At 42.4% G+C, this 24565-nt stretch overlaps 3 protein-coding genes across 8 annotated transcripts in view; 1 reads left to right on the top strand and 2 right to left on the bottom strand.

Annotated features, from left to right (window-relative positions):
* The window catches only part of ccser2b (coiled-coil serine-rich protein 2b), a 109349-nt gene extending 92201 nt beyond the window's left edge, over nt 1-17148 (bottom strand). For 3 of the 4 annotated variants that reach the window (XM_014158323.2, XM_014158324.2, XM_014158325.2), the window contains exon 1: nt 16472-17148. The gene's annotated coding sequence lies outside the window, so the exon portion shown is untranslated. The remainder of the gene's footprint in view (nt 1-16471) is intronic. The other variant, XM_014158322.2, reaches the window with a different exon arrangement.
* Nucleotides 17149-18224: 1076 nt separating this feature from the next.
* On the bottom strand, nt 18225-21745 carry LOC106578976 (zinc finger protein 501). The gene is made up of 5 exons (XM_014158333.2): nt 21378-21745; nt 20964-21141; nt 20787-20845; nt 20021-20123; nt 18225-19888 (listed from the first exon to the last, which is right to left on the bottom strand). The coding sequence occupies exons 1-5, from the start codon at nt 21567-21569 to the stop codon at nt 18840-18842; spliced, it is 1581 nt and encodes a 526-aa protein (XP_014013808.1). The 5' UTR covers nt 21570-21745; the 3' UTR covers nt 18225-18839.
* A 35-nt stretch (nt 21746-21780) lies between these two features.
* Nucleotides 21781-24391, top strand: dnajc9 (DnaJ (Hsp40) homolog, subfamily C, member 9). Of its 3 annotated transcripts, none has more exons than XM_045702427.1 (6): nt 21781-22063; nt 22553-22744; nt 22881-23021; nt 23237-23491; nt 23619-23702; nt 23822-24391. In XM_045702427.1, exons 2-6 carry the CDS (start codon nt 22571-22573, stop codon nt 23930-23932), a joined length of 765 nt encoding a protein of 254 aa, XP_045558383.1. In that variant the 5' UTR covers nt 21781-22063; nt 22553-22570; the 3' UTR covers nt 23933-24391. The 3 variants fall into 3 exon arrangements, with proteins under 3 accessions (XP_045558383.1, XP_014013822.1, XP_014013821.1); XM_014158347.2 differs by having other exon boundaries at nt 21791-22168; XM_014158346.2 differs by having other exon boundaries at nt 21793-22138.
* Nucleotides 24392-24565: the final 174 nt, after the last annotated feature.

The following is a 24565-nucleotide window of genomic DNA, read 5'->3' as shown; positions in this document are numbered from 1 at the left end:
CATGGCAATGCGGTATGGAGCTCTATTTGGCCACTCCTGCGTTGTCTTGGCTGTGTGCTTATGGACGTTGTCCTGTTGAAAGGTGAACCTTTGCCGCAATCTGAGGTTTTCATTAAGGAGCTCTCTGTACTTTGCTCCATTTATCTTTGCTTTGATCCTGACTAGTCTTCCTGTCCCTGCCGCTTAAAAACCTCCCCACAGCATGATGCTGCCACCACCATGCTTCACCATAGAAATGGTGCCAGGTTTCCTCCAGATGTGACCCTTGGCATTCAGGCCAAATAGTTTAATCTTGGTTTCATCGGACCAGAGAATCTTTGTTTCTCATGGTCTGAGTTCTTTAGGTGTCGAGTCACAGCTCTGGGGAAAGGTTACAAAACATTTTTTGCAGCATTGAAGGTCCTCAAGAACACAGTGGCCACCGTCATTCTTAAATGGAAAAGTTTGGAACTACTGAGACTCTTCCTAGAGCTGGCCACCTGGCCAAACTGAGCAATCGGGGGAGAAGGGCCTTGGTCAGGGAGGTGACCAAGAACCAGATGGTCACTCAGACAGAGCTCTAGAGTTCCTCTGTGGAGAAACTTCCAGAATGACAACCATCTCTGCATCACTCCACCAATCAAGCCTTTATGATAGAGTGGCCAGACGGAAGCCACGCCTCAGTAAAAGGCACATGACAGCCCACTTGAGAAAGGCACATGACAGCCCACATCAGACCAGAAACAAGATTATCTGGTCTGATGAAACCAAGATTGAGCTCTTTGGCCTGAATGCCAAGCGTCACGTCTGGAGGAAAAATGGCACCATCTCTACGGTGAAGCATGGGGGTGGCAGCTTCATGCTGTGCGGATGTTTTTCAGTGGCAAGGACTGGGAGACTCGTCAGGATCGAGGGAAAGATGAACGAAGCAAAGTATAGAGAGATCCTTGATGAAAACCTGCTCCAGAGCACTCAGCACTCACCTTCCAACAGGACAATGACCCTAAGCACCCAGCCAAGACAACGCAGGAGTGGCTTCGGGACAAGTCTCTGAATGTCCTTGAGTGTCCCAGCCAGAGCCCAGACTTGAACCCGATCTAACATCTCTGGAAAGGCCTGAAAATAGCTGTGCAGCAACACTCCCCATCCAACCTAACAGATCTTGAGAGGATCTGCAGAAAATAATGGGACCAACTCCCCAAATAAAAGTGTGCCAAGCTTGTAGCGTCATACCCAAGAAGACTCGAGGCTGTAATCGCTGCCAAAGGTGCTTCAACAAAGTACTGAGTAAAGGAAGGGTCTGAATACTTATGTAAATGTGTTATAGATCCATTTTTTATTTGTAATAAATTGGCAAAAATGTCTAAACACCTGTTAAGAGGGGGAAAAAAATATTTAATACATTTTAGAATAAGGCTGTAAAGTAACAAAAATTTTGACAAAGTCAAGGTGTCTGAATACTTTCCGAAGGCACTGTATGTCTGCTGCAGAGCCATGATTTTAACAGCCAATACCTTCTTAAGGTCCAAATGTGTGCTTTTCAGAGAGCATTTAGAGTACGCCTCTCCAGACGTCTGACTCAACATTGTAGTGGTCAAGAGTCGATCAGAGAAGTGAAAGGAGTTATTTTCAAAACCAGATCAATTACTTCAGGGTTCAAGGTTAGAAATGTTCAGATTTGAGCCTAATTAGTCCTAATATTGAGTTGCACACCCTGTTGCCCTCAGAAAAGCCTAAATTCGTCAAGGCATGGACTCTACAATGTATCGAAAGCGTTCCACAGGGATGCTGGCCCATGTCGACTCCAATGCTTCCCACAGTTGTGTCAAGTTGGCTGGATGTCCTTTGGGTGGTGGACCATTCTTGATATACATGGGAAACTGTTGAGCGTGAAAAACCCAGCAGCGTTGTAGTTCTTGACACACTCAAACCGGTGCGCCTGGCACCTACTACCATACCCCGTTCAAAGGCACTGAAATGTTTTGTCTTGCCCATTCACCCTCTGAATGGCACACATACACAATCCATGTCTCAATTGTCTCAAGGCTTAAAAAATATTTAACCCGTTTCCTCCCACTTTAATCAGTGAAGATGAAGAGATTTAACAAATGACATCAATAAGGGATCATAGCGCTCACCTGGATTCAACTGGTCAGTCTGTCATGCAAAGACCAGGTGTTCATAATATCCAGTACACTCAGTGTAGAAGCCTAACTCAATACTATGGCAGTAAGGCAGGCAGTAAGGCAGGTAGTAAGGCAGCAAGGTAGTAAGGCAGCAAGGTAGTAAGGCAGCAAGGTATTAAGGTAGTAAGGCAGCAAGGTAGTAAGGCAATTAGCCATCCATGACAGCCTAATCCTTAGCTCATGCATGACCATTAGGCTAACATCTAAAAGTGGTTCTCACCTCAAGGCAAAGTGCCCTCTAGTCCAGACAGGGAGAACAAGGTCACCCAGAGAGCACCAGGCAGAGTTACCTGCAGCAGCACTCTCCTATTCTGTAGAGGAGGATGATAGAACGCACAACATTCCCTTAAACCACAATGAGCATAAACCACAACGTGCAGGGCACAATGACTCAAGCTGACAACACAGAGGATGCAGAAGGAGAGTGCGTCCCAAATGCCACCCTATTCCCTACATAGTGCACTACTTTTGACCAGAGCCTTATGGGACCTGTTCAAAAGAAGTGCACAAAATATGGAATAGGATGCCATATAGGACTTGGCCGAGGTCTTTATTCAACCAGTAGGCTAATAGATTTGTAAAAAAAATATAAATATGAACGCCTCATTATCCTCTGCTTTGTAACAATGAGTCCATGTGTCTCATACTGGATATTACACTGTGCCTATGTGAATGCCATGTTATTTTAGGGAACCTCCCTTTCTGGGACTGTCTGCTGATCAGGCAAAGTCAAATACCCAGCAAACTAGCCGCTGCCTTGAGCACACATACACAGCTGAGTCACTTCTCTGCAGAGGAACGCAGAGAAATTAAAATATCGTTAAAACACTTACCGAACACTCCAAGGACTGCTAGCCAGAACATCCACTTGAATGAGAGACAAAATCGTTCCAATATACACTACAGTTCAAACGTTTTTGGTCACTTACAAATGTCCTTGTTTTTGAAAGAAATGCAAATTATTTGTCCATTAAAATATCAAATTGATCAGAAATACAGTGTAGACATTGTTAATGTTGTAAATGACTATTGTAGCTGGAATATATCAATAACAGTACAGAGGTCCATTATCAGCAACCATCACTCCTGTGTTCCAATGTCACATTGTGTTAGCTAATCCAAGTTTATCATTTTAAAAAGGCTAATTGATCATTAGAAAACTATTTTGCAATTATGTTAGCACAGCTGAAAACTGTTGTTCTGATTAGATGCAATAAAACTGTCTTTCTTTAGACTAGTTGAGTATCTGGCGCATTAGTACTTGTGGGTTCGATTACAGGCTCAAAATGGCCAGAAACAAATAACTTGCTTCTGAAACTCATCAGTCTATTCTTGTTCAGAGAAATGAAGGCTATTTCATGCGAGAAATTGCCAAGAAACTGAAGATCTCGTACAACGCTGTGTACTACTCCCTACTCTGCGTCTCACAAAGACACAGCGGTTGGAACCAAAAATCTCAAATTTGGACAGATTTCCACCGGTCTAATGTCCATGGCTCGTGTTTCTTGGCCCAAGCAAGTCTCTTCTTATTGGTGTCCTTTGGTAGGGGTTTCTTTTCAGCAATTCGACCATGAAGGCCTGATTCATGCAGTCTCCTCGAACAGTTGATGTCGAGATGTGTTTGTTACTTGAACTCTGAAGCATTTATTTGGGCTGCAATTTCTGAGGGTGGTAACTCTAATGAATTTATCCTCTGCAGCAGAGGGAACTCTGGGTCTTCCTTTCCTGTGCCAGTCAGTTTCATCATAGCGCATGATGGTTTTTGCGACTTGAAAAAACGTACAAAGTTCTTTACATTTTCCATATTGACTAACCTTCATGTTTTAAAGTAATGATGGGCTGTCCTTTCTCTTTGCTTATTTGAGCTGTTCTTGCCATAATATGGACTTGGTCTTTTACCAAATAGGGCTATCTTCTGTATAACCCCCCTACTTTGTCACAACACAACTGATTGGCACAAATGCACTAAGATGGAAAGAAATTACACAAATTAACTTTTTAAATAAGGCACATCTGTTAACCTCTCTTGGGTAGGGGGCAGTATTTTCACGTCCGGATAAAAAACGTACCCGATTTAATCTGGTTATTACTCCTGCCCAGAAACTAGAATATGCATATAATTGTTTGATTTGGATAGAAAACACCCTAAAGTTTCTAAAACTGTTTGAATGGTGTCTGAGTATAACAGAACTCATATGGCAGGCCAAAACCTGAGAAGATTCTATACAGGAAGTGCCCTCTCTGACCATTTCTTGGCCTTCTATAGCCTCTTTATCGAAAACAGAGGATCTCTGCTGTAACGTGACATTTTCTAAGGCTCCCATAGGCTCTCAGAAGGCGCCAGAACGGGGAATGATGACTCTGCAGTCCCTTGGTGAAAAACAGTAGCGCATTTGGATAGTGGTCGATCTGATAACAATGACACCGGCGCGCGCGTGAAGAGTCCATTTTACATTTTCAGTGTTTGAACGTCTCCCGGTCGGAATATTATCGCTATTTTATGAGAAAAATTGCATAAAAATTGATTTTAAACAGCGTTTGACATGCTTCGAAGTACAGTAATGGAATATTTTGAAATGTTTTGTCACGACATGCGTCCGCGCGTCACCGTTCGGATAGGGACCTGAACGCACAGACAAAACAGAGGATATTTGAACATAACTATGGATTATTTTGAACCAAAACAACATTTGTGGTTGAAGTAGAAGTCCTGGGAGGGCATTCTGACAAAGAACAGCAAAGGTAATCCAATTTTTCTTATAGTAATTCTGAGTTTAGTGAACGCCAAACTTGGTGGGTGTCAAATTAGCTAGCCCGTGATGGCGAGCTATCTACTCAGAATATTGCAAAATGTGCTTTTGCCGAAAAGCTATTTTAAAATCGGACACCGCGGTTGCATAAAGGAGATCTGTATCTATAATTCTTAAAATAATTGTTATGTTTTTTGTGAACGTTTATCGTGAGTAATTTAGTAAATTTACCGGAGGTTTTCGGTATGTTTGCTAGTTCTGAACGTCACATGCTAATGTAAAAAGCTGGTTTTTGTTATAAATATGAACTTGATTGAACAAAACATGCATGTATTGTATAACATAATGTCCTAGGAGTGTCATCTGATGAAGATCATCAAAGGTTAGTGCTGCATTTAGCTGTGGTTTTGGTTTTTGTGACATTATATGCTAGCTTGAAAAATGGGTGTCTGATTATTTCTGGCTGGGTACTCTGCTGACATAATCTAATGTTTTGCTTTCGTTGTAAAGCCTTTTTGAAATCGGACAGTGTGGTCAGATTAACGAGAGTCTTGTCTTTAAAATGGTGTAAAATAGTCATATGTTTGAGAAATTGAAGTAATAGCATTTCTAAGGTACTTGAATATCGCGCCACGGGATTCCACTGGCTGTTGAGTAGGTGGGACGCAAGCGCCCCACTGGCCCAGAGAGGTTAAACAACGCAATGTAACTCCAAGTCAATCACACTTCTGTGAAATCAAACTGTCCACTTAGGAAGCAACACTGATTGACAATAAATTTCACATGCTGTTGTGCAAATGGAATAGACAACAGGTGGAAATTATAGGCAATTAGCACTCCCAATAAAGGAGTGGTTCTGCAGGTGGTGACCACAGACCACTTCTCAGTTCCTATGCTTCCTGGCTGATGTTTTGGTCACTTTTGAATGCTGGCGGTGCTTTCACTCTAGTGGTAGCATGAGACGGAGTCTACAACCCACACAAGTGGCTCAGGTAGTGCAGCTCATCCAGGATGGCACATCAATGCGAGCTGTGGCAAGAAGGTTTGCTGTGTCTGTCAGCGTAGTGTCCAGAGCATGGAGGCGCTACCAGGAGACAGGCCAGTACATCAGGAGACGTGGAGGAGGCCGTAGGAGGGCAACAACCCAGCAGCAGGTCCGCTACCTCCGCCTTTGTGCAAGGAGGAGCAGGAGGAGCACTGCCAGAGCCCTGCAAAATGACCTCCAGCAGGCCACAAATGTGCATGTGTCTGCTCAAACGGTCAGAAACAGACTCTATGAGGGTGGTATGAGGGCCCGACATCCACAGGTGGGGGTTGTGCTTACAGCCCAACACCGTGCAGGACGTTTGGCATTTGCCAGAGAACACCAAGATTGGCAAATTCGCCACTGGCACCCTGTGCTCTTCACAGATGAAAGCAGGTTAACACTGAGCACATGTGACAGACGTGACAGTCTGGAGACACCGTGGAGAAAGTTCTGCTGCCTGCAACATCCTCCAGCATGACCGGTTTGGCGGTGGGTCAGTCATGGTGTGGGGTGGCATTTCTTTGGGGGGCCGCACAGCCCTCCATGTGCTCGCCAGAGGTAGCCTGACTGCCATTAGGTACCGAGATGAGATCCTCAGACCCCTTGTGAGACCATATGCTGGTGCGGTTGGCCCTGGGTTCCTCCTAATGCAAGACAATGCTAGACCTCATGTGGCTGGAGTGTGTCAGCAGTTCCTGCAAGAGGAAGGCATTGATGCTATGGACTGGCCCGCCCGTTCCCCAGACCTGAATCCAATTGAGCACATCTGGGACATCATGTCTCGATCCATCCACCAACGCCACATTGCACCACAGACTGTCCAGGAGTTGGCGGATGCTTTAGGCCAGGTCTGGGAGGAGATCCCTCAGGAGACCATCCGCCAGCTCATCAGGTGCATGCCCAGGCATTGTAGGGAGGTCATACAGGCACGTGGAGGCCACACACACACTACTGAGCCTCATTTTGACTTGTTTTAAGGACATTACATCAAAGTTGGATCAGCCTGTAGTGTGGTTTTCCACTTTAATTTTGAGTGTGACTCAAAATCCAGACCTCCATGGGTTGATAAATTGGATTTCCATTGATTATTTTTGTGTGATTTTGTTGTCAGCACATTCAACTATGTAAAGAAAAAAGTATTTAATAAGATTATTTCATTCATTCAGATCTAGGATGTGTTATTTTAGTGTTCCCTTTATTTTTTTGAGCAGTGTATATCACACACACACAAACTTGAAAGTCTACCCTTTTTTTACGCTGCTGCTACTCTCTGTTTATCATATATGCATAGTCACTTTAACTATACATTCATGTACATACTACCTCAATTGGGCCGACCAACCAGTGCTCCCGAACATTGGCTAACCGGGCTATCTGCATTGTGTCCCGCCACCCACCAACCCCTCTTTTACGCTACTGCTACTCTCTGTTCATCATATATGCATAGTCACTTTAACCATATTTACATGTACATACTACCTCAATCAGCCTGACTAACCGGTGTCTGTATGTAGCCTCGCTACTTTTATAGCCTGTCTTTTTACTGTTTTATTTCTTTACCTACCCATTGTTCACCTAATACCTTTTTTGCACCATTGGTTAGAGCCCGTAAGTAAGCATTTCACTGTAAGGCCTACACCGGTTGTATTCGGCGCACGTGACAAATAAAGTTTGATTTGATTAGGTGAAGACCAGTAACACAAATCCATCACTAGTAGCTAGTGTTTTTCCATGTAAATCCAACAAATTGCAGACGATTTGCAAAAACAGCCAAATGCCATGTCTGATGAATTATTCAAAGACTCGAGTCATGGAAAGTGTCTAACAGAGGAAGAGCATGTTATGAGAGTGATAAAGGACGTACCCATCTGCTATCCAGATGAGGAAGAGCCTGATAATGATGTAAGGAAAGACTTACTGTAACCAGTTTATGCGTGACTCTCAGTAATGTGGCCTTAACACCTATAGTTGCCAAGACAGACACAGCCTCCCACTCTCCTTCACCCCATAGACCAGTGTTTCCCAACTCCAGTCCTCCCAACAGAAAACATTTTTGTTGTAGCCCCGGACAAAAACACCTGATTCAACCTGCTTTTTCGGGGCCACAACAAAAGCGTGTGCTGTTGTGGGTACTCAAGGACTGGAGTTGGGAAACACTGTCATAGACAATGACTGAATGATGTACCATGGATCCACACAGGCCCACTAGTACTAGTGTTCCCCCACTACAACTCTGACTTCAGTGCTCTCAACTCACCCGAGAGACATTTAAAAGAACTGGGCTGTGACTTTTGATAAATTATATATTTTTATATCTGTAATTCAATAAGAGCAGGAAACACTGATGAAGTTCCAATCAATGCTTCTGTTCATTAGTCTGCTTACAGTGGAAATGAGGCTATAATGTGAATCTTTCACCTCTGAATTCTCTAGGCTGTCTTGTCGATTACAAACTAAACTTCAACAACACTGGTTAGACTAGTTAAAGAGAAGCAATACCTTGTCTTTCCTTTAGAAATACGAACGTGTTTGACTCATTTCGCCCCAGTTCAGTGACGTTGGTCTGACATTAAAGGTTATAAATGATGGATGTCTTGTCCCAGTCAGACTCCCCAGTAGGCCGGTCTGTTATCTGGGAGATTGGGCACCCAGCACGAGGCTGAGGAAAACAGGTGCTTTCATTTTAATGATGGAGCTTGTCTGTCTGTCTGGAGCTGGGCCCCACCCAGCCTAAGCAGAAATGGACAGGGAGAGGTGTCTAACTAGTCAGGCTGACAGGATCACAAGCAGTGGGTTGGAAGGATGCAGAGCAAGGCTACATACGGACCTGCCCTGATGCATTAGGGGTCTACACACATAGGCCTACGCGTTTATGTTGTGTCCATCCAACCAGACAGATGTACGCCCATTCTGCATTCTGTATACCCTCTCTGTCACCACCCCACCCTACATCCTTTGAGGAAGAGAGAACATTTATCATGCTCCAATTCACACATCAGTGATGCTACTGTAACAGAAGTCCCCTGCCTTAGGGGGAATTGAACCATGTACAATTTGTAACATCTTTTTGGAAAGAATGAGGTTAATGATACCAATATGGTCTAGATTTGACGCTCAACTTCATCTTTGAACTGATATGGTATTGTCATGGCGTAAAGACGTCCTTTTCCAAGCCATGTTGATCATTGATGATGTTCACTGCTAAACAATGATAGAAAGCCTCTTTTAGGCATAAACACTACTTGAGTACTCGAGTCCAGGCCACCACTGAGGGGAGCACAGATGGTTGTGCAGCCAGTCTGAAGAGCAGATGGTCAGATCCCCAAGTTGGCTGGCCAGCAGATGAGTGACCGGTTAGCCAGGTTCTGACATTACTGGTGTACCTTTCACCGCTGGGGGGGGGGGTCCTTGGTTCTCCATCACTGCTAGCAGCTTTAGGCGGCAGACTGTCGCTCCTACCTCTTTAGTTGACCAAGCAAATGCAACAATATAACGGTCAGTAAAATAAAACAAGCGCAGGATCACGTTACATCCTCATCTATTGATCAATAGCAACATTAAACAGCAACAGAAAGAAAGAATTGATCCACTCATTGACCTGCGCATGATGCCTGCAGTCACAGCCAGTGGACCAATCAAGTCATCAAGTAGTAGGACTCCAGTTGTGTGCACCATGAAGTAAAACGTTCAACAACTTGAGTGGGATATGGCTAAGCCCTTGTTGCGTAACATGGTATGTTTATTGTGTCTGAGAAAAAGAAAAAAAAGGTCATTGTCCCATGAAAAAGTAATCGTTGCGTTTCCTCTGAAGTCAAAGCACAATAACGGAAGTAACCTGGCTACTGTGTTCTGCACTACCACGTGCTGGTCTTAAGTTATGCACTCACATCCCATGTCGCAAATGAGATGAGTAGGCTATAGTAAGCAGTCATGTGGTTCAAGCAGAATTACAAAACAGTGCAGAGAGAAGAAAAGGAGAGTGATGGTTTAGGAGAATCCTTTTCTACCCCAGAGAAACATGCTTATGATCAAATCCATCACCTCCTGTCCACACTTTCATCCCTTCTCTCCTCCGTGCCGTGAGAAGAGGGGAGTACACTGCTATTCTTAGCAAAGGGCACAGGACGCCTTGAGACAGGCAGTCCTGTGGCACCCTCAGCGGAGTAGAAAACAACCGGATGCATTCTGTTTTCAGGGAAGATGGAAAGAGAGCCTGTGACACGACTGGTCAAGCAACATTTACGGGATTGGTTGAACAGTGCAGAAGAGAACCTCCCCCGACAGTTATTTTTCCCTCTCGTCAGGACCAGAAGGAAAGAAACGCCGCTCAGGCATTTGTTAGTCGTGCTGCGTTAGGTTACTCCTGCTACATTAGGTTAGTCCTGTGCTGGATCTGAATGTTCTGTACACTCACAGTAAATTGATCCAAGAATCCCTAATGCTAGTTCATGCTCCATATCACCTCAAAGGAGTAACATGTTAATAATACGATGATGGATTTACCCTAAATAGCCACTGAGACAGAAAAGGTATGTATGCTCCCCTCAGGAGAGAGGAAGAGGGGGGGGGGGGGAGAAAGATATGCTACATCAGTGCCCCCCTTTCAGATGGTCTGTGTCTCTCCTCCATCTTCCCTTCAGCCGGTCTGTCTGTCCATCTCTGGCAGCTGCACACCCACTCCCAACTTTCATGGTGATCACAGTTGAACTAATTGAATAATCTCATATTAGTCATAAACAACCCTTAGGGCTGATACAGAGGCCCTGATCCAAACAGACTGAATTCTCTGCCTTGTTAGACACATGAATCCAACACACACACACACACACACACACACACACACACACACACACACACACAGAAGCACGCACAGCCACACACTATTTCTGTCTCTAGTTTCCAATCTAATGAGATATTTCATCACTTCCACTGGAACAGAACCACATGCAAAAGAACACTGAGCATCCAAAATTAGCTACGAATCTCCCAAATCAGTAGCAGTCTACAGCTTAGATCTGCAAATGACCACCTCATATTCCTTTACTAGCCACAGCTTCTCTGTAGGCAAAGCCTGTGTTGGGGTTGTGTTCACTCGGATCGGTGCTGCTAGAGATGACTAACATTTAGAGAATTGAAAGGGATTTATATTGGGTTACTGTATCCAGTGCAGACAGGTGTCAGCAATGCAGGTGAAAGGAGAAGGGGATATGCTACATCAGAGGCAGAAAATCTTGAAGGTTAAGCCAGGGTCATGTAATGAATACTCAGGGAGAAGAGTGTGAGAGTGCGGCAAGTGTTTATTTCACCTTCGCAGAAGACAGGAATCGTGGTTACAGGCAGGTAATAGTCATACACAGGTAGGCAAACAGGCAGGTGAATCAAAACTAGGACTGAAGGCTATAACTGGTTCTCACAAACAAGCTTGGAAAAGGCTTAGTAGAGTCAAAATGAACAATATCTCACAAAGGCACAAACAGAATGAACTGAACTAAATAAGGAGCTGATGAGACCAGGTGAGTAACTAACACATGTGAAATCAATGAACAAATATGAAAGACAGGGCTACGTTCAAAAACACAACGAAACAGAACACAAGGTTGACTAAGAAAATAAATACAGAACCTTACAGGTCATAGAGAATTCCCATGGATGATCACTATTAGCATCACACTACACTCACCCCAGCCCCTACTCAAACTTAGTTTACACAATCTGTATCGCCGTACTCTTTCATAGCGCCATACTAATGGGTAGACGCTACCCACAAAACCATTGCCCTTCCTCAATAGCAGCACAGCTGCCCGTGCCCTAAACAAACACATGACAATGCGCTCATCAGTGCTCACACAATACAAGGTTCCAGAGCACCAGCTGGGAAACCAAACAGAAGACAACTAAAGACAGAGTTTCAGAGAGCTCAGGTGCAGGTTCATGAACCCTCAAATAGGCTTGGGCGGTATATACCGTATACCGGGATATTTGGAAATAACCACAGGATGGTTTTTCAATACCATTGAGACTATTTCCTTGTAAGTTTTTCAATAAATTGTAATATCTGTAGCTAATTTTTAAGGACATACCTGCAGTGGACTTGTGCCATACGTTAGGAGATAAAGCAGATCCTGTTCTTCATTTCATCTGTCACATTATTTTACATTATGAAGCTTACTGTAGTTCCCCAGAACAGTTGAACCAGAGTTTTTTTTTTTCTTCAATAGAGTGATCAGGGACGTGCAACTATAGTTTTCCTTCACAGAAAATACATTAGTGCAATGAATTCAGCAGAAAACAGCTTAATTTTCATCAGATGACAACAGAAGTACAACGGTGTATGGCTGACAGCCACAAGAGTAAATGAGCTTAAAATAAGTGTTTTTTTGCTAAAAACATATGTTTATCAGATAAATAATGTAGCCAGCTACATTTCCTAATGTTTAGCTTAAAGTTAATCTTTCATTTTACCGGAGAAAAAAAGGCAGGCTACACCAAGAAAAATGCCAGAGAAAAGTAGCTACACATCAGTCAGAGAGCTGTTTGGAGAAGTGCAACTGAAGCACAAAATTAGTCTGATGCCAAGCAGAAATTACAATAAGAAGCATATTAGATCTGCATTTACAAAACGCAGCAAGATATTTCTTATACACCTTTCATAATTTTTTCTTGCGTGAAAAACATAGAGATGTGCATTAATGCGACCCTTAAGGGTCATATAGTGTTCGTTTTCTGCCGTGTTTGAGAAGTCAAAGCACTTTGCCACTGCTTGATTTCCTTGCGTTTTTTTCTCTTCTCGGTTCTAGGCCTGTCTGCTCCTCCCAACCTCTTCTCTGAGCAGAGCAGGCAGACCCATTGCCCTAGCGACTCCAGACTCCACACAGCATGTACACATGCTGCTCCAGAGCCTGTACTGTTCTTCCATCAGAAAAGCTTGTGTCAAAACTTTGTTCATTTGCAGAACGTCTCTGCCTGTAAATGGCCAAACTCAGCAAAAATCACATTCAGTAGCTCCTACATACATACATATATATATATGTGTGTGTGTAATTATAATATATATATATATATATATATATATATATATATATATATATATTGTGTGTGTGTGTGTGTATATATATATATATGTGTGTGTGTGTATATATACATATATATATACACACACATACATATACACACATACATATATATACACACACACACACATATACACACACACACACATATATATACACACACATATACACACACACACATACATACATATATATATATATATACACACATACTGAACACAAATATAAAACACAGCATGTAAAGTGTTGGTCATGAGCTGAAATAAAATATCCCAGAATTGTTCCATACGCACAAAAAGCATATTTCTCTCAAATTGTGCACAAATTTGTTAACATCCCTGTTAGTGAACATTTCTCCTTTGCCAAGATAATCCATCCACCTGACAGGTGTGGCATATCAAGAAGCTTATTAAACAGCATGATCATTACACAGGTGCACCTTGTGCTGGGGGGACAATAAAAGGCCACTCTAAAATATGCAGTTTTGTCACAACACAATGCCACAGATGTCTCAAGTTGAGGGAGCGTGCAATTGGCATGCTGACTGCAAGAATGTCCACCAGAGCTGTTAGAGAATTGAATGTTAATTTCTCTACCATAAGCCACCTGCAACATCGTATTAGAAAATTTGGCAGTACGTCCAACCAGGTTCACAACCGCAGACCACTATAACCACGCAAGCCCAGGACCTCCACGTTATTCTTCTTCACCTGCGGGATCGTCTGAAACCAGCCACCTGGACAGCTTATGAAACTGAGGAGTATTTCTGTCAGTAATAAAGCCCTTTTGTGGGGAAAAACGAATTCTGGTTGGCTGGGCCTGGCTCACCAATGGTTGCACCCCTGCCCAGTCATGTGAAATTCATAGATCAGGGCTTAATTAATTGATTTCAATTGACTGATTTCCTTATATGAACTGTAACTCAGTAAAAACGTTGACATTTTTGCATGTTGCGTTTATATTTGAGATGGATTGCCTGTCTTTGCAATTAGTTATTTGCTAGCAGCCTCCATGGGAATTCACTATTACTTCTGCTAATTTTGTTAGCATTCTGGTAATAAACACCCAATGGGCTTTTTTTGCGTCTTTTTGGAGCCCCCTTGTGTACTAAACCTGTAAATCCGTAAATCCCAATATCGCCAAACCCTACCCTCAAAACAGAAACACAGTCTAAAAGCTGACTTCATCTCTGACTCTACCAGATAATGAGGGAACAAGGCATATCGTGTGTGTGTGTGTGTTACTATGTTATCATTCCTATGTCATCATATGGTGACTCAACCTGTGAAATTCACACCTCCGATAACAAACATGCAGGTCCAACAAAGTTCAAGAGAATTAATGGACCCTGGCCTGTGAGTGTTTTGTAAAGCATGCCAACAGGCTACATCTTCTTCCCATGCTCCCACTGATAAGAACACGGGCCTAAATGTCTTCCTTTTGCTTCAGAGCCTGAGACAGACGGTGTTTACAAGAACAGCAAACACAAACCATTTCTTATCAGCCTGGCAACTTTGAATCACTGGCCAAACTGCTGAGGGGGCATTTCTTTTCAGATTTATTTTCTCTGATGAAGGGCTCACAGCTGGATAGGTAATATGCCAGACTGTTTCTCAGGACAGATAGACTGTCCTACCTAACTCCAGCAGGCCACACAGGGTTGGCAGCGGACAGAGACTGCCACACCCCAGCAGGTACAGAGGCACGGGCCATTAATTATCTATGGATAGAAGATAGGCTGGGCTGGCACACAGGGAAGAGCTTGGAGGAGAGGTGGAGCGGATGAGAGACAGAATGGGGCGTGTCCAGGCTAGTGGGCCAGGAGGGAAGATAGGCAACCTTGGTGTTCTTATTCCCCTGCTCCAAGGCCTCACGTTGCCATTCTTTAACCAAACTGCACATCCACTGTATCAGGCCCATGTCCACTCTCTCAACTCTGGTGGGACATCATAAAATAGGATGAGCAGGAACACTGGTTCATTATTTATCTTGTTAACGATCACAGTGGGAATTTAATCCCTTCCTCAGAGTGATTAAAGACACCCCAGAGAGAGCTCAGAGATCAGGGTCTTATGCAGGAGGGTGAAACGTTATAGATTGTTCACATAAAAATAGCCCTTATGTTGAACAGACTTTCTTCTTTGTCATGGAGAGTAAGCAGGCACTCATGTGAGCTCTAGCTCTAATACATTAGCCTACATATTTTCTGTCTGCACCATTCTAAACCCTTCTGAACACAACCCCAATATCGAAACATTCAAGATACAGCTCAACCTTAGAGGAAAGGAAACGTGTGGCTATATTATTTAACAGCATTTTATTTGTGCAAATGTTTCTTACTTTTTAACTCTGCATTGTTGGGTAAGGGTTTGTAAGAAAGCATTTCATGGTAAAGTCTACACCTGTTGTATTCGGCACATGCAACAAATACTTGTTTTATTGTATAGCTGACTGTAAAGAGCGAATGTAAATCATAAACAAGCAAATGACAAGCATGTGTGTCAGAAACACTGACATAACATGGTAGTTACGTTGTAATAACATGGTAGTTACGTTGTAATAACACAATATTGAGCGAAAACCAGAGTCACAAAATGTTCAGCATACCCAACATTGACAATATCCACTAACAACTTAGGATACAGTAACCAAACTAGGACAGGCTTGACTGATAATTGTTCTCTGCAGGTCCTCTGCGTCAGTGCATGCAGAAATCCCTGGCCTGTACTCTGTGGCTCACTGACCTCTATAACCTCATGCAAGGCCTTCTGCCTCTGTAATGGTTACTTTTATTACGAGCTAGAGAAAGAGTGTAGGTTACCACTGGGAATCAGGATTCCCTGTGTTTTTTCTTTACTATTATGGAGTCAAATCCATACCTTAAATCCAACATAAGCTGCCTAGACCCTGACACATGGAAGGTTATTTTAAAAGAGGACAATGGCTTTTGTTCATCTCATTCACTGTTGTGCAGTGTGGCTGTCCTCCAATGACCACCACACGACCAACTGAATCCATCACAGTTGCCAACTTGCTAGAGACTCTGTGGGGGGATTTTATAATGACAAGGCCAAAACAATGACACTTCAATAAGTCACTGTTTTTACAAGTTGCAGTTGGACTCACTTTCAATTGAAGTATGCATGGAATGTTGTTTCAGAGAGTAATTTGTAGCAGTAAAACAAGGGATTATTTACCTCTGGGCCAATTTGACTGGAGCCTCCAAGTAGCAAGGCCAGTAAGGGGCCAACACTGGTCTGTGTCTGATGCTCATTTAGAAGTTGAAATGTTATAACATGCTTAACAGTATCTCTGACACATAGTAGAGCAGGTTAGGCATACCAATATACTGTCGCTGTCTCTTAGCTGCTGCAACAGGCCTGAGAAGGGATTGTTAATTTAATGACAAGACAGTAGTACTTCCACTGACACACATAGGCGACTCAAACTCGGACTTACCTATTGAAACAGATGATGATGCATTAACATGCACGACCGCAAATTCCTGAATTGAGGAGTGAATAGGCTGGTTGATTGAATAACAAGTGCAGGTCCAATTGCTAACGTTGGCTAGTAAGCTAGCTAGCAAATTCAAGCCAGCAGTAGCCTGGCTAGCTAGTTACCTCAATAAAAATGTTCAGTTAAATGGCCTTACAAACACTGCTTGATATGAAAGCGCCATATCTATGACTGAGCAAGTCAAATCCAAAACATTATGGCTCGTTGTCAAGTAACATTACACCTTTCCCTGAAGCAGATTGTTTTTTTCTTCAGCCAGGCGTATGGCTATGTATGGTCCACCAAAGCACCAAGATTTTGTCGTCGCCTCTCTCCTAGTGGTCATTTGTTCATTAAAATGTATTGTCAAATATTCATTGTCCGAAAAAACGCTTGTTTCGCTTGTTCAGTAGCTAGCTAGTGTTGCTAAACTCGCCGCTGTCAAGTGCTCTGCTCACTGGACTCGACTCTCGCTGAATCATCCACAACCACATGCGCACTGCCACTGGTCTCCTTAAACCTGTCCCTAGACAAAAACAGTTAGCACTGATACATTGTGGGAGGCAACAAGTCTGACTAGAAAGATCTTTAACTAAACCAAGATAGACCACAGCCTGTCGTGTGAAATGGGAACAAATTAGTCATAGTGGGCAGAACAAACAGGAAGGTGGGCAGAGCCAAGCACGAGCTAGCAAGATCCTATTGGCGCGTTCTAGCAAATAATTAGCATATTTCCGTTAGGGAACGCCTACTCTGAGAATCGAATGTGTGCAATAACTCAATTCGCCTTTTCACTCCTAAACAACGAAATGTTTTACACCTTTTGCAAAGGGTAATGCCTACAAAACTTAGTTCACTCTGTTCATAACACATTTTAGTTTTGCAATCAGAAAACTGTATTGACATCAAATGTTTATTCGATGAGAAAATGTGCAGAAAATCCATCTCGTTCTAATTTCTCCCACTGGGCTGGTAGTGAGTGAATTCGCCAAGCGGATGCTTCACATTTATACATCCGGTGAAATGCAATATAAGATTTTTTTGGAAGCAATAAAGGATTTATTATTCGAACGTGTCAAATATCCAGCTTTGCAACAGCCCAGACTAATATCTAGGTTAACAGTGTTTTCACATACTTAAATAATAAAAAAAATAGGGAAAAAGAAACTATGAAAACCAACCAAAATCCATTTTAATCACCAAAATGAGCCCCAAAAAATTCTGCAACTGCAAATGTCAACTTTTCAACTGAGTTTACCATTCATTCATCAAACGTCATTAGCTGTGATTTGGACAGCAATAACACAACATAGTATGGTTTCCATTTGAACGTGAATCCATAACTGAAACACAGTAACAAAGGCTATAAAATAGTCTGTAGAAAACAAACCTTAAAAGGCCCAATGCAGACTTGTTTTATATCAATATCAAATAATTTCTGGGCAACAAACCTTACTATAATAGATTTTCATTAAAATTGACAAATTGCTTTTAGAAAAAAAAAGTTTCTGAAGCAATAATTTTGCTAAGAGTTGTCTGAGTGAGGGGAAAACTGAAAACTAGCTGTTATTGGCAGAGAGGTTTGGAACGCTTTGTTATTGGTCTATTAACCAATTTACCTCATGTTGATGTCACCATGGAAAGCACGAAACTCCCACCCATGCAAAATTGCTGATTAGATGGTCATGTGTAAATTGTATTTTCAACCAGCAACTATCAGGAAATAACACAGATTTTTATTTCATCAGCTATTGTACAATATGATATAAACACAGGAACATTTTATTTTGCCTGCACTGGGTCTTTATGAAACAAGTACATGTGGTAAACAAATTAAATCTGACTGATGTTGTGAAAGTACAGGCTAGTCAGCCAAGCGGTTCTGTTATAATACATAACCTACAGCTTTTTCATAGCCCAACCTCCAGATTCAGTTTTACAGGCTTTTTCCAAATAATATCAATACATCTCTGGCTGCAAAATGTTAGCTATATGCTTATTTAAGCTAAATCACCTATCTTATAAAAGTTGCATGATTATATACAGTATACACTAACATTACGTTATTTAACATAGGCATATTTGGTTTCTGCGTTTTACTAGTTTACTTTTCATAATTGCTTAAATGGGAACAAAAACACCTAGCTCCTGACAGCAAATCCTATTTCATAAAAAAAATAAAATAATAATACATTTTTGCTCAGGCTAAAATCAAGTTGAAGTGGGTTCCCCTAGCGATTAACGTGCCAGGCTTCAAGGCTCTCTTTAACAGCAACGCAAACGACAACAAAAGCCTCTCAAAGATTGAAACCGTTTGCCCATCACTATGTTAGGTTGAGGCATAAACACATTTGTGCATCTTAAGATTCCGTTTGTCTGAATACCTCTTCCCACATTTATCACAAATGTACTGTTTCCCTCCTGCGTGGACATGCCTCTTGTGTGTTCGGAGATGACTGCCCTGACTGAAGGTCTTTCCACAGATTTCACAGCTGTACGGCTTCTCTCCTGTATGGATTCTCTGGTGCAACTTCAGACTGTTGGCATTGTTGAATCTTTTCTCGCAGAAGCTACACTGGAAAGGTCTCTCGTTAGAGTGGGTGCGTCCGTGAGACATGAGACTACTCTGCTGACTGAAGGTCTTGCCGCATTCTGTGCAGATATATGGCCTCTCTCCAGTGTGGATGCGCTTGTGTATTTTAAGATTCACCGATTGACGGAATGTCTTGCCACACAAGTCACAACTAAATGGTCTGACGCCTGTATGAATCCGCTGGTGGTTCTTCAGATTGACAGCGTGACGGAAACTCTTCTCACACTGAATACACTTGAAGGGCTTTTGTCCAGTGTGAATAAGTTGATGGGTCTTCAGTGTTACAGCGCGTGTGAAGCCTTTCCCGCACAGTAAACAGGTGAAGATTTTCTCTCCCGTGTGAATTTGCTGGTGTCTAGACAGATTTTGAGCCAGGTTGAAGCTCTTGCCACACACAGTGCAGCTGTAAGGCTTTTCGCCCGTGTGGATTATCGAATGGGTCTTGAGGTGCGCCTGCTTGCCGAAGCATTTCCCACACACGCCACATATGAAGGGCTTCTCACCAGTGTGGGTGCGGATGTGATCATTACAACTCTGTTTGTGGGCAAAGGCTTTGTTGCAGAACATGCACACAAACGGTTTCTCGCCAGTGTGAAGTCGCTGGTGGGATTTGAGGTTACTCTGTGTGGAGAAACTTTTCCCACACTCGGTGCAAATGAAGAGCTTCTTTTGGGCAAACAAAGTCTCCAATAGGATGTCTGTGGGGTTCACCAGGGGGTCATCGCTAATCATACCATACTGGTGCTCTGAAGAAGAGTTTCCTGCAAAAGCATCATCGGCAGCTCCTGTAAGACATGCATAAAACATGTCCGTGAACAAAATAGCCATGAAAAAATATAATCTCAGGTGGCAGTTAATACTATGATATGGGCTGATCTTATGTACCGTCAAGACACAAGTACTTGCTTTATGCTTACTCTCTGCAATGGCTCCCAGGTCTATTTGCCCATGCTCGTCTTTGACAGAAACAGCCAAGACAAGGGGAGATTCTGGTGTGTCCACTTCCTCCACATCTGCAGACTACCAGCACAAACAGATTGAATAGGTGTGAAAATTAGGAGCATAATTGGATCATATTTTAGAAATGGCACAGACTACAAACATTTAACGGTTTGTCTATTGAAACCAGCCAAAGTGTTTGCAGAAACGATTACATTGTGATAATGGCACCGGAGGGGATGGCTGCCGTTTTATGGGCCCTTAACCAATTACCTCAACTAACCGGTACTCCCGCGCATTGACTCTGTACCGGTACCCCCTGTATATAGCCTCGCTATTGTTATTTTACTGCTGCTCTTTAATCATTTGTTACTTTTATTTATTATTTTTGGGGGGGTATTTTTCTTCAAACTGCATTGTTGGTTAAGGGCTTGTAAGTAAGCATTTCACTGTAAGGTCTACACCTGTGGCTCAGCTGGTAGAGCATGGTGTTTGCAACGCCAGCGTGGTGTATGTGCAACGCCAGGGTTGTGGGTTCGATTCCCACGGGGGGCCAGTACAAAAAAAAAAAATGCATGAAATGAAATGTATGAAAATGTATGCATTCACTAATGTAAGTCGCTCTGGATAAGAGCATCTGCTAAATGACTAAAATGTAAAAATGTCAAATGTATTTCAGTGCATGTGATAAATCAAATTTGATAACAATTCCATGACTTTTGAAGCAATCTGCAAAGAGCTTACCTCCATTGAAACAGTTTGCTCCGCAGTTTTACCACTTCCGCCATAAGAATGTTCCTCCGCTGCACCAATGAAAGAGAAGTGAGGCATAAATAGGTCATTCTTCTTCAGGTGAAGCTAGTACTTTTAAGTTCTTATTGTAGTGCAACAGATAAAGAAATAAAAACATCTATTACTTACCCATTCCTCCAACTGACAGAATATTCAAGATGCTCGCTTGTGGTTTGGCTTTTTTCCCTCTATGGCCTTTGAAGGACTTGGATTCAAAGTCCATCAAAAACTTTGTATCATCCACAATTTTCATTATTTTACCCAATGCCTCATTGCCCAGTACCTCCATGATTGTGGCAAAGTCTGTCTGTAAATGAAAGAGATAAGCAATGTATTATTTCAAAACATACCATGAATAGATTGAGGGTGGCTATTGTATTCATGCATGCCACTTTCCATGGTATCTGCCACCTGTAACTGTTCATAAACATGATGTCCTATTGGACAACTGATCTGTGTTAAGGGAAAAGCTAACGTTAACTAGCTTGCTTCAGTATCCTAGCCAGCTGCTAGGCCTTTCCTCTCTCAATCATGGTGACTTACCATCTTATTCTGACTCTCAGTCTGCAGTTTTGCCGATAATTCTTCATCCTCGCTATTCCCCTGGGTCAGTTCCAGGCTGAACACGAAAACAGAACTGTCCTCTACAAGTTTACCCAGTTCGGCCACCGCCGCGTGAACAAGGGTCTCCATGACAGAGGCCAACTGGGTCTGCAACGCGATGAAATTTGACATTCTGTTTGTTGGTGTTTATCACGACCGTAGCTAATTGACCACTCTTTCAGATGAGCATTTATGAAATATTAAGATAATACCACATACAGGTGACGCTAGTACATCAATACATTTGATTAATTAGGAGTACAGAGACTTTTTTGTGAATGTGCTCACACGGAAGTATTTTGTGAACTCCAAACTTGTAGTTCCGGTTTAGAAGTGAGTTGAGTTTATTAAAGAGATAGCTACTATATTTTCAAAGCTACCAAGTTGTACATTACCTTATACAAACACACAGTTTTTTTTTAAATACTTGACGTTCCAGAAAACCCCATACGTTTATTTACTTTGGCATTTAAACATTGGGCATCTGGTAATGAAGTGCATTGAGAATCTTTGAAGAGGCTGTTTCGAAAACCTGTGGGGCGCTCATATGAATTACACGATGACGCAAATACCGCGCCAAATTTTGTAGAGAGGTGCTTGCTTGTTGACAATTGGGAGCTAGAAAGGTACCGAGCTAGCTATCCAAAAGACACGGACACAATCACAATAATAACCTGTCGTTCACTTCAGTCAAAGGACGCGTGAGTTGGGAGACATTGTTATTTTTGTTGGTATGTCTAGTCGGAATAGCTAGTTCCACAATTTATGTAGGTAGAGGCCGGGGCCAGTTCCAGTATCAGTCAGATATTTACGTTAGCTAGCTAGCATCAGCTGCTCGCTAAGTAGCGCAATCTAGCTAGCTAGTTAACGTTGAGCGGCAAGCTAAATTATTGAAATTGACAGTCACGTTATTGACGACTTTGTGCCTTTGGTTATTGTTTTGGGGAAGTGAATTGGAGATAGACGCTACTGACTGGGCAGAAAGAGAGCCAGAAGAGTAACGTTAAGGGGGATAGCGTAACGTTAGTTGGCTAGTTACATTAGCTATATCACTGCCAGTTAATTCCACACACATTGTTTACATTTTATGTTGCATTTTTCTTTATTTGTCCTAGTTGCTAGGGGAGGCAGACATGGGTTTACTGGATCACTGTGAGGAGCTGTTCAAGACGTCAAACCTTTATGATGTAATCGGTGTCACAAATGATGCATCGGAGGCAGAGGTTCGACGGGGTTATTATAAAGTCTCACTACAAGTCCACCCTGACAGATCACCAGGTGACGGGCAAGCCACTGCCAAGTTCCAGGTTGGCAAGACAACACTTGCATTCAAAAATAATGTGTGAATGTTTATTTACCTTTAAAACCTTGGTTGATATATCGGGAGGAGCAGGTGTCCGATGATCAGTTTCTGTCCTGTTTGGTATCTTGATGTGTTACTAGACTCTAGGGAAGGTGTATGCAGTCTTGAGTAACAAAGACCAAAGGGCCATTTACGACGAGCAGGGCATAGTAGACGAGGAGTCCGACTCACTTGACCAAGATCGTAACTGGGAAGAATATTGGAGAACAATGTTTCCTAAGGTAGGACTTCAAGTTATGCATTTTTTTTACCCCAGTGCAAGTTACAAATGGATACATTCAGTGCCTAGTGAAAGTCTTCACATCCACCTTGCACAGTTTTTACATTCTGCAGCCTTAAATTAAAATCTCAGCTACAATGAATTAACACTGTACATTCAGAAAGTCCCAGGCCTGGACATGATCAGTTATGTCAAGACTGTGCATTCTCTTTGCAGATCACACTTCAAGATATCCTGAACTTTGAGAAGTCCTACAAGGACTCTGAGGAAGAAAAGCATGATCTGATGCGGGTCTATGAGGAGCACAAGGGCGACATGGACATGATCATGGAGAACGTGCTGTGTGCCACCCAGGAGGACGAGCCACGGATCAGAGCCATCCTCCAGTGCGCCATCGACTCCAAGGAGCTGCTGGCTCACAAGGCTTTCACCAACGAGAGTGCTAAGAAGAAAAGCAGCCGCAAACGCAAGGTGTGTGAACTAATCCACCACTCTATATATATCCCTCAGTGCATTTTGAGACATAGCTAGTTGATACAGGTGAACATCAGTATGGTCCCCATTGCAGCTGTCAATGTTTGTGTCATTGTGTTTCCAGGCCGATAAAGAGCGTAAAGAGGCAGAGGAGATGCAGAAAGAGATGGGCCTGAACAGCGAGGACAGCCTGGTGGCCATGATCAAGGTGAGACAGTTAGTTGACCAACATGGTACAACGTAACTGTAAAACCATTACTGACCTTTTTTCGAAGCTGCCATTGGTTATGTGTCTCTTATCCCCCTCCTCCTTTTCTTTTATTTCAGAAAAATCAGAAGTCAAAAGAGGCAGGCTTTAACAATTTTATGGATAACCTGGAGGCAAAGTACTGCAAGAAAAGACCAAGCTCCTCCTCAGGAAGGAAGGGAAAAAAGTGACTTTTTTTCTAACTCACCTCTGCACTGTTGCTAACAGTCATCTGTTTTCATTATATGTTATGATTAAAAGTTGATCCTGTGCAAAGACAGTTCTTGAGATTACTCTGTCATAGTGAAAGATGATTTTCTGTTCATAAGTCACTTAGGACCTAAACATGGTCTGATGATTTGAGTGGCAGGGGATGTGCCTATATATATATGGGGGGGTGTCACTATGAAAGAAGTCATATGTATATTTTCAAGATAAAAAAAAAAAAAAAAAAAGATTTACTTAGTCTTATCATACTAGCTTCTGTAACCAGTGGCCCAATGCTCATGTAGCAACAACACATTATCAAGATATTGTGATGTAATGTTGCCGATTGGTTTTATGTATAGCCCTTAAGGATTATTTTATTTTCCACATTGCACTTAAATGTATTTGGTTTTTAGTCAAAAAATAAAAGCGTCCAAAACGTTCATAGTCTCTCTTGGTGGCAACTGCAGGCTTAAAATATGTAAGTTTAGGCTTTATGGTTTTTTTCAGTTAGTTTCTGTACATACACCAAGTATGATATTATTACAGTACTGATACACTTATTGCAACAATTCACTTTGTAAATCATTTTGAGAATCATTGCAATACTGTGGAGG

The sequence above is a fragment of the Salmo salar genome, chromosome ssa19 (assembly GCF_905237065.1).
Source record: "Salmo salar chromosome ssa19, Ssal_v3.1, whole genome shotgun sequence".
In the NCBI taxonomy this organism is placed as follows: Eukaryota; Metazoa; Chordata; class Actinopteri; order Salmoniformes; family Salmonidae; genus Salmo; species Salmo salar.
The sequence above is the reverse complement of the archived record's forward strand: the minus strand, read 5'-3'. Positions and strand labels throughout refer to the sequence as shown.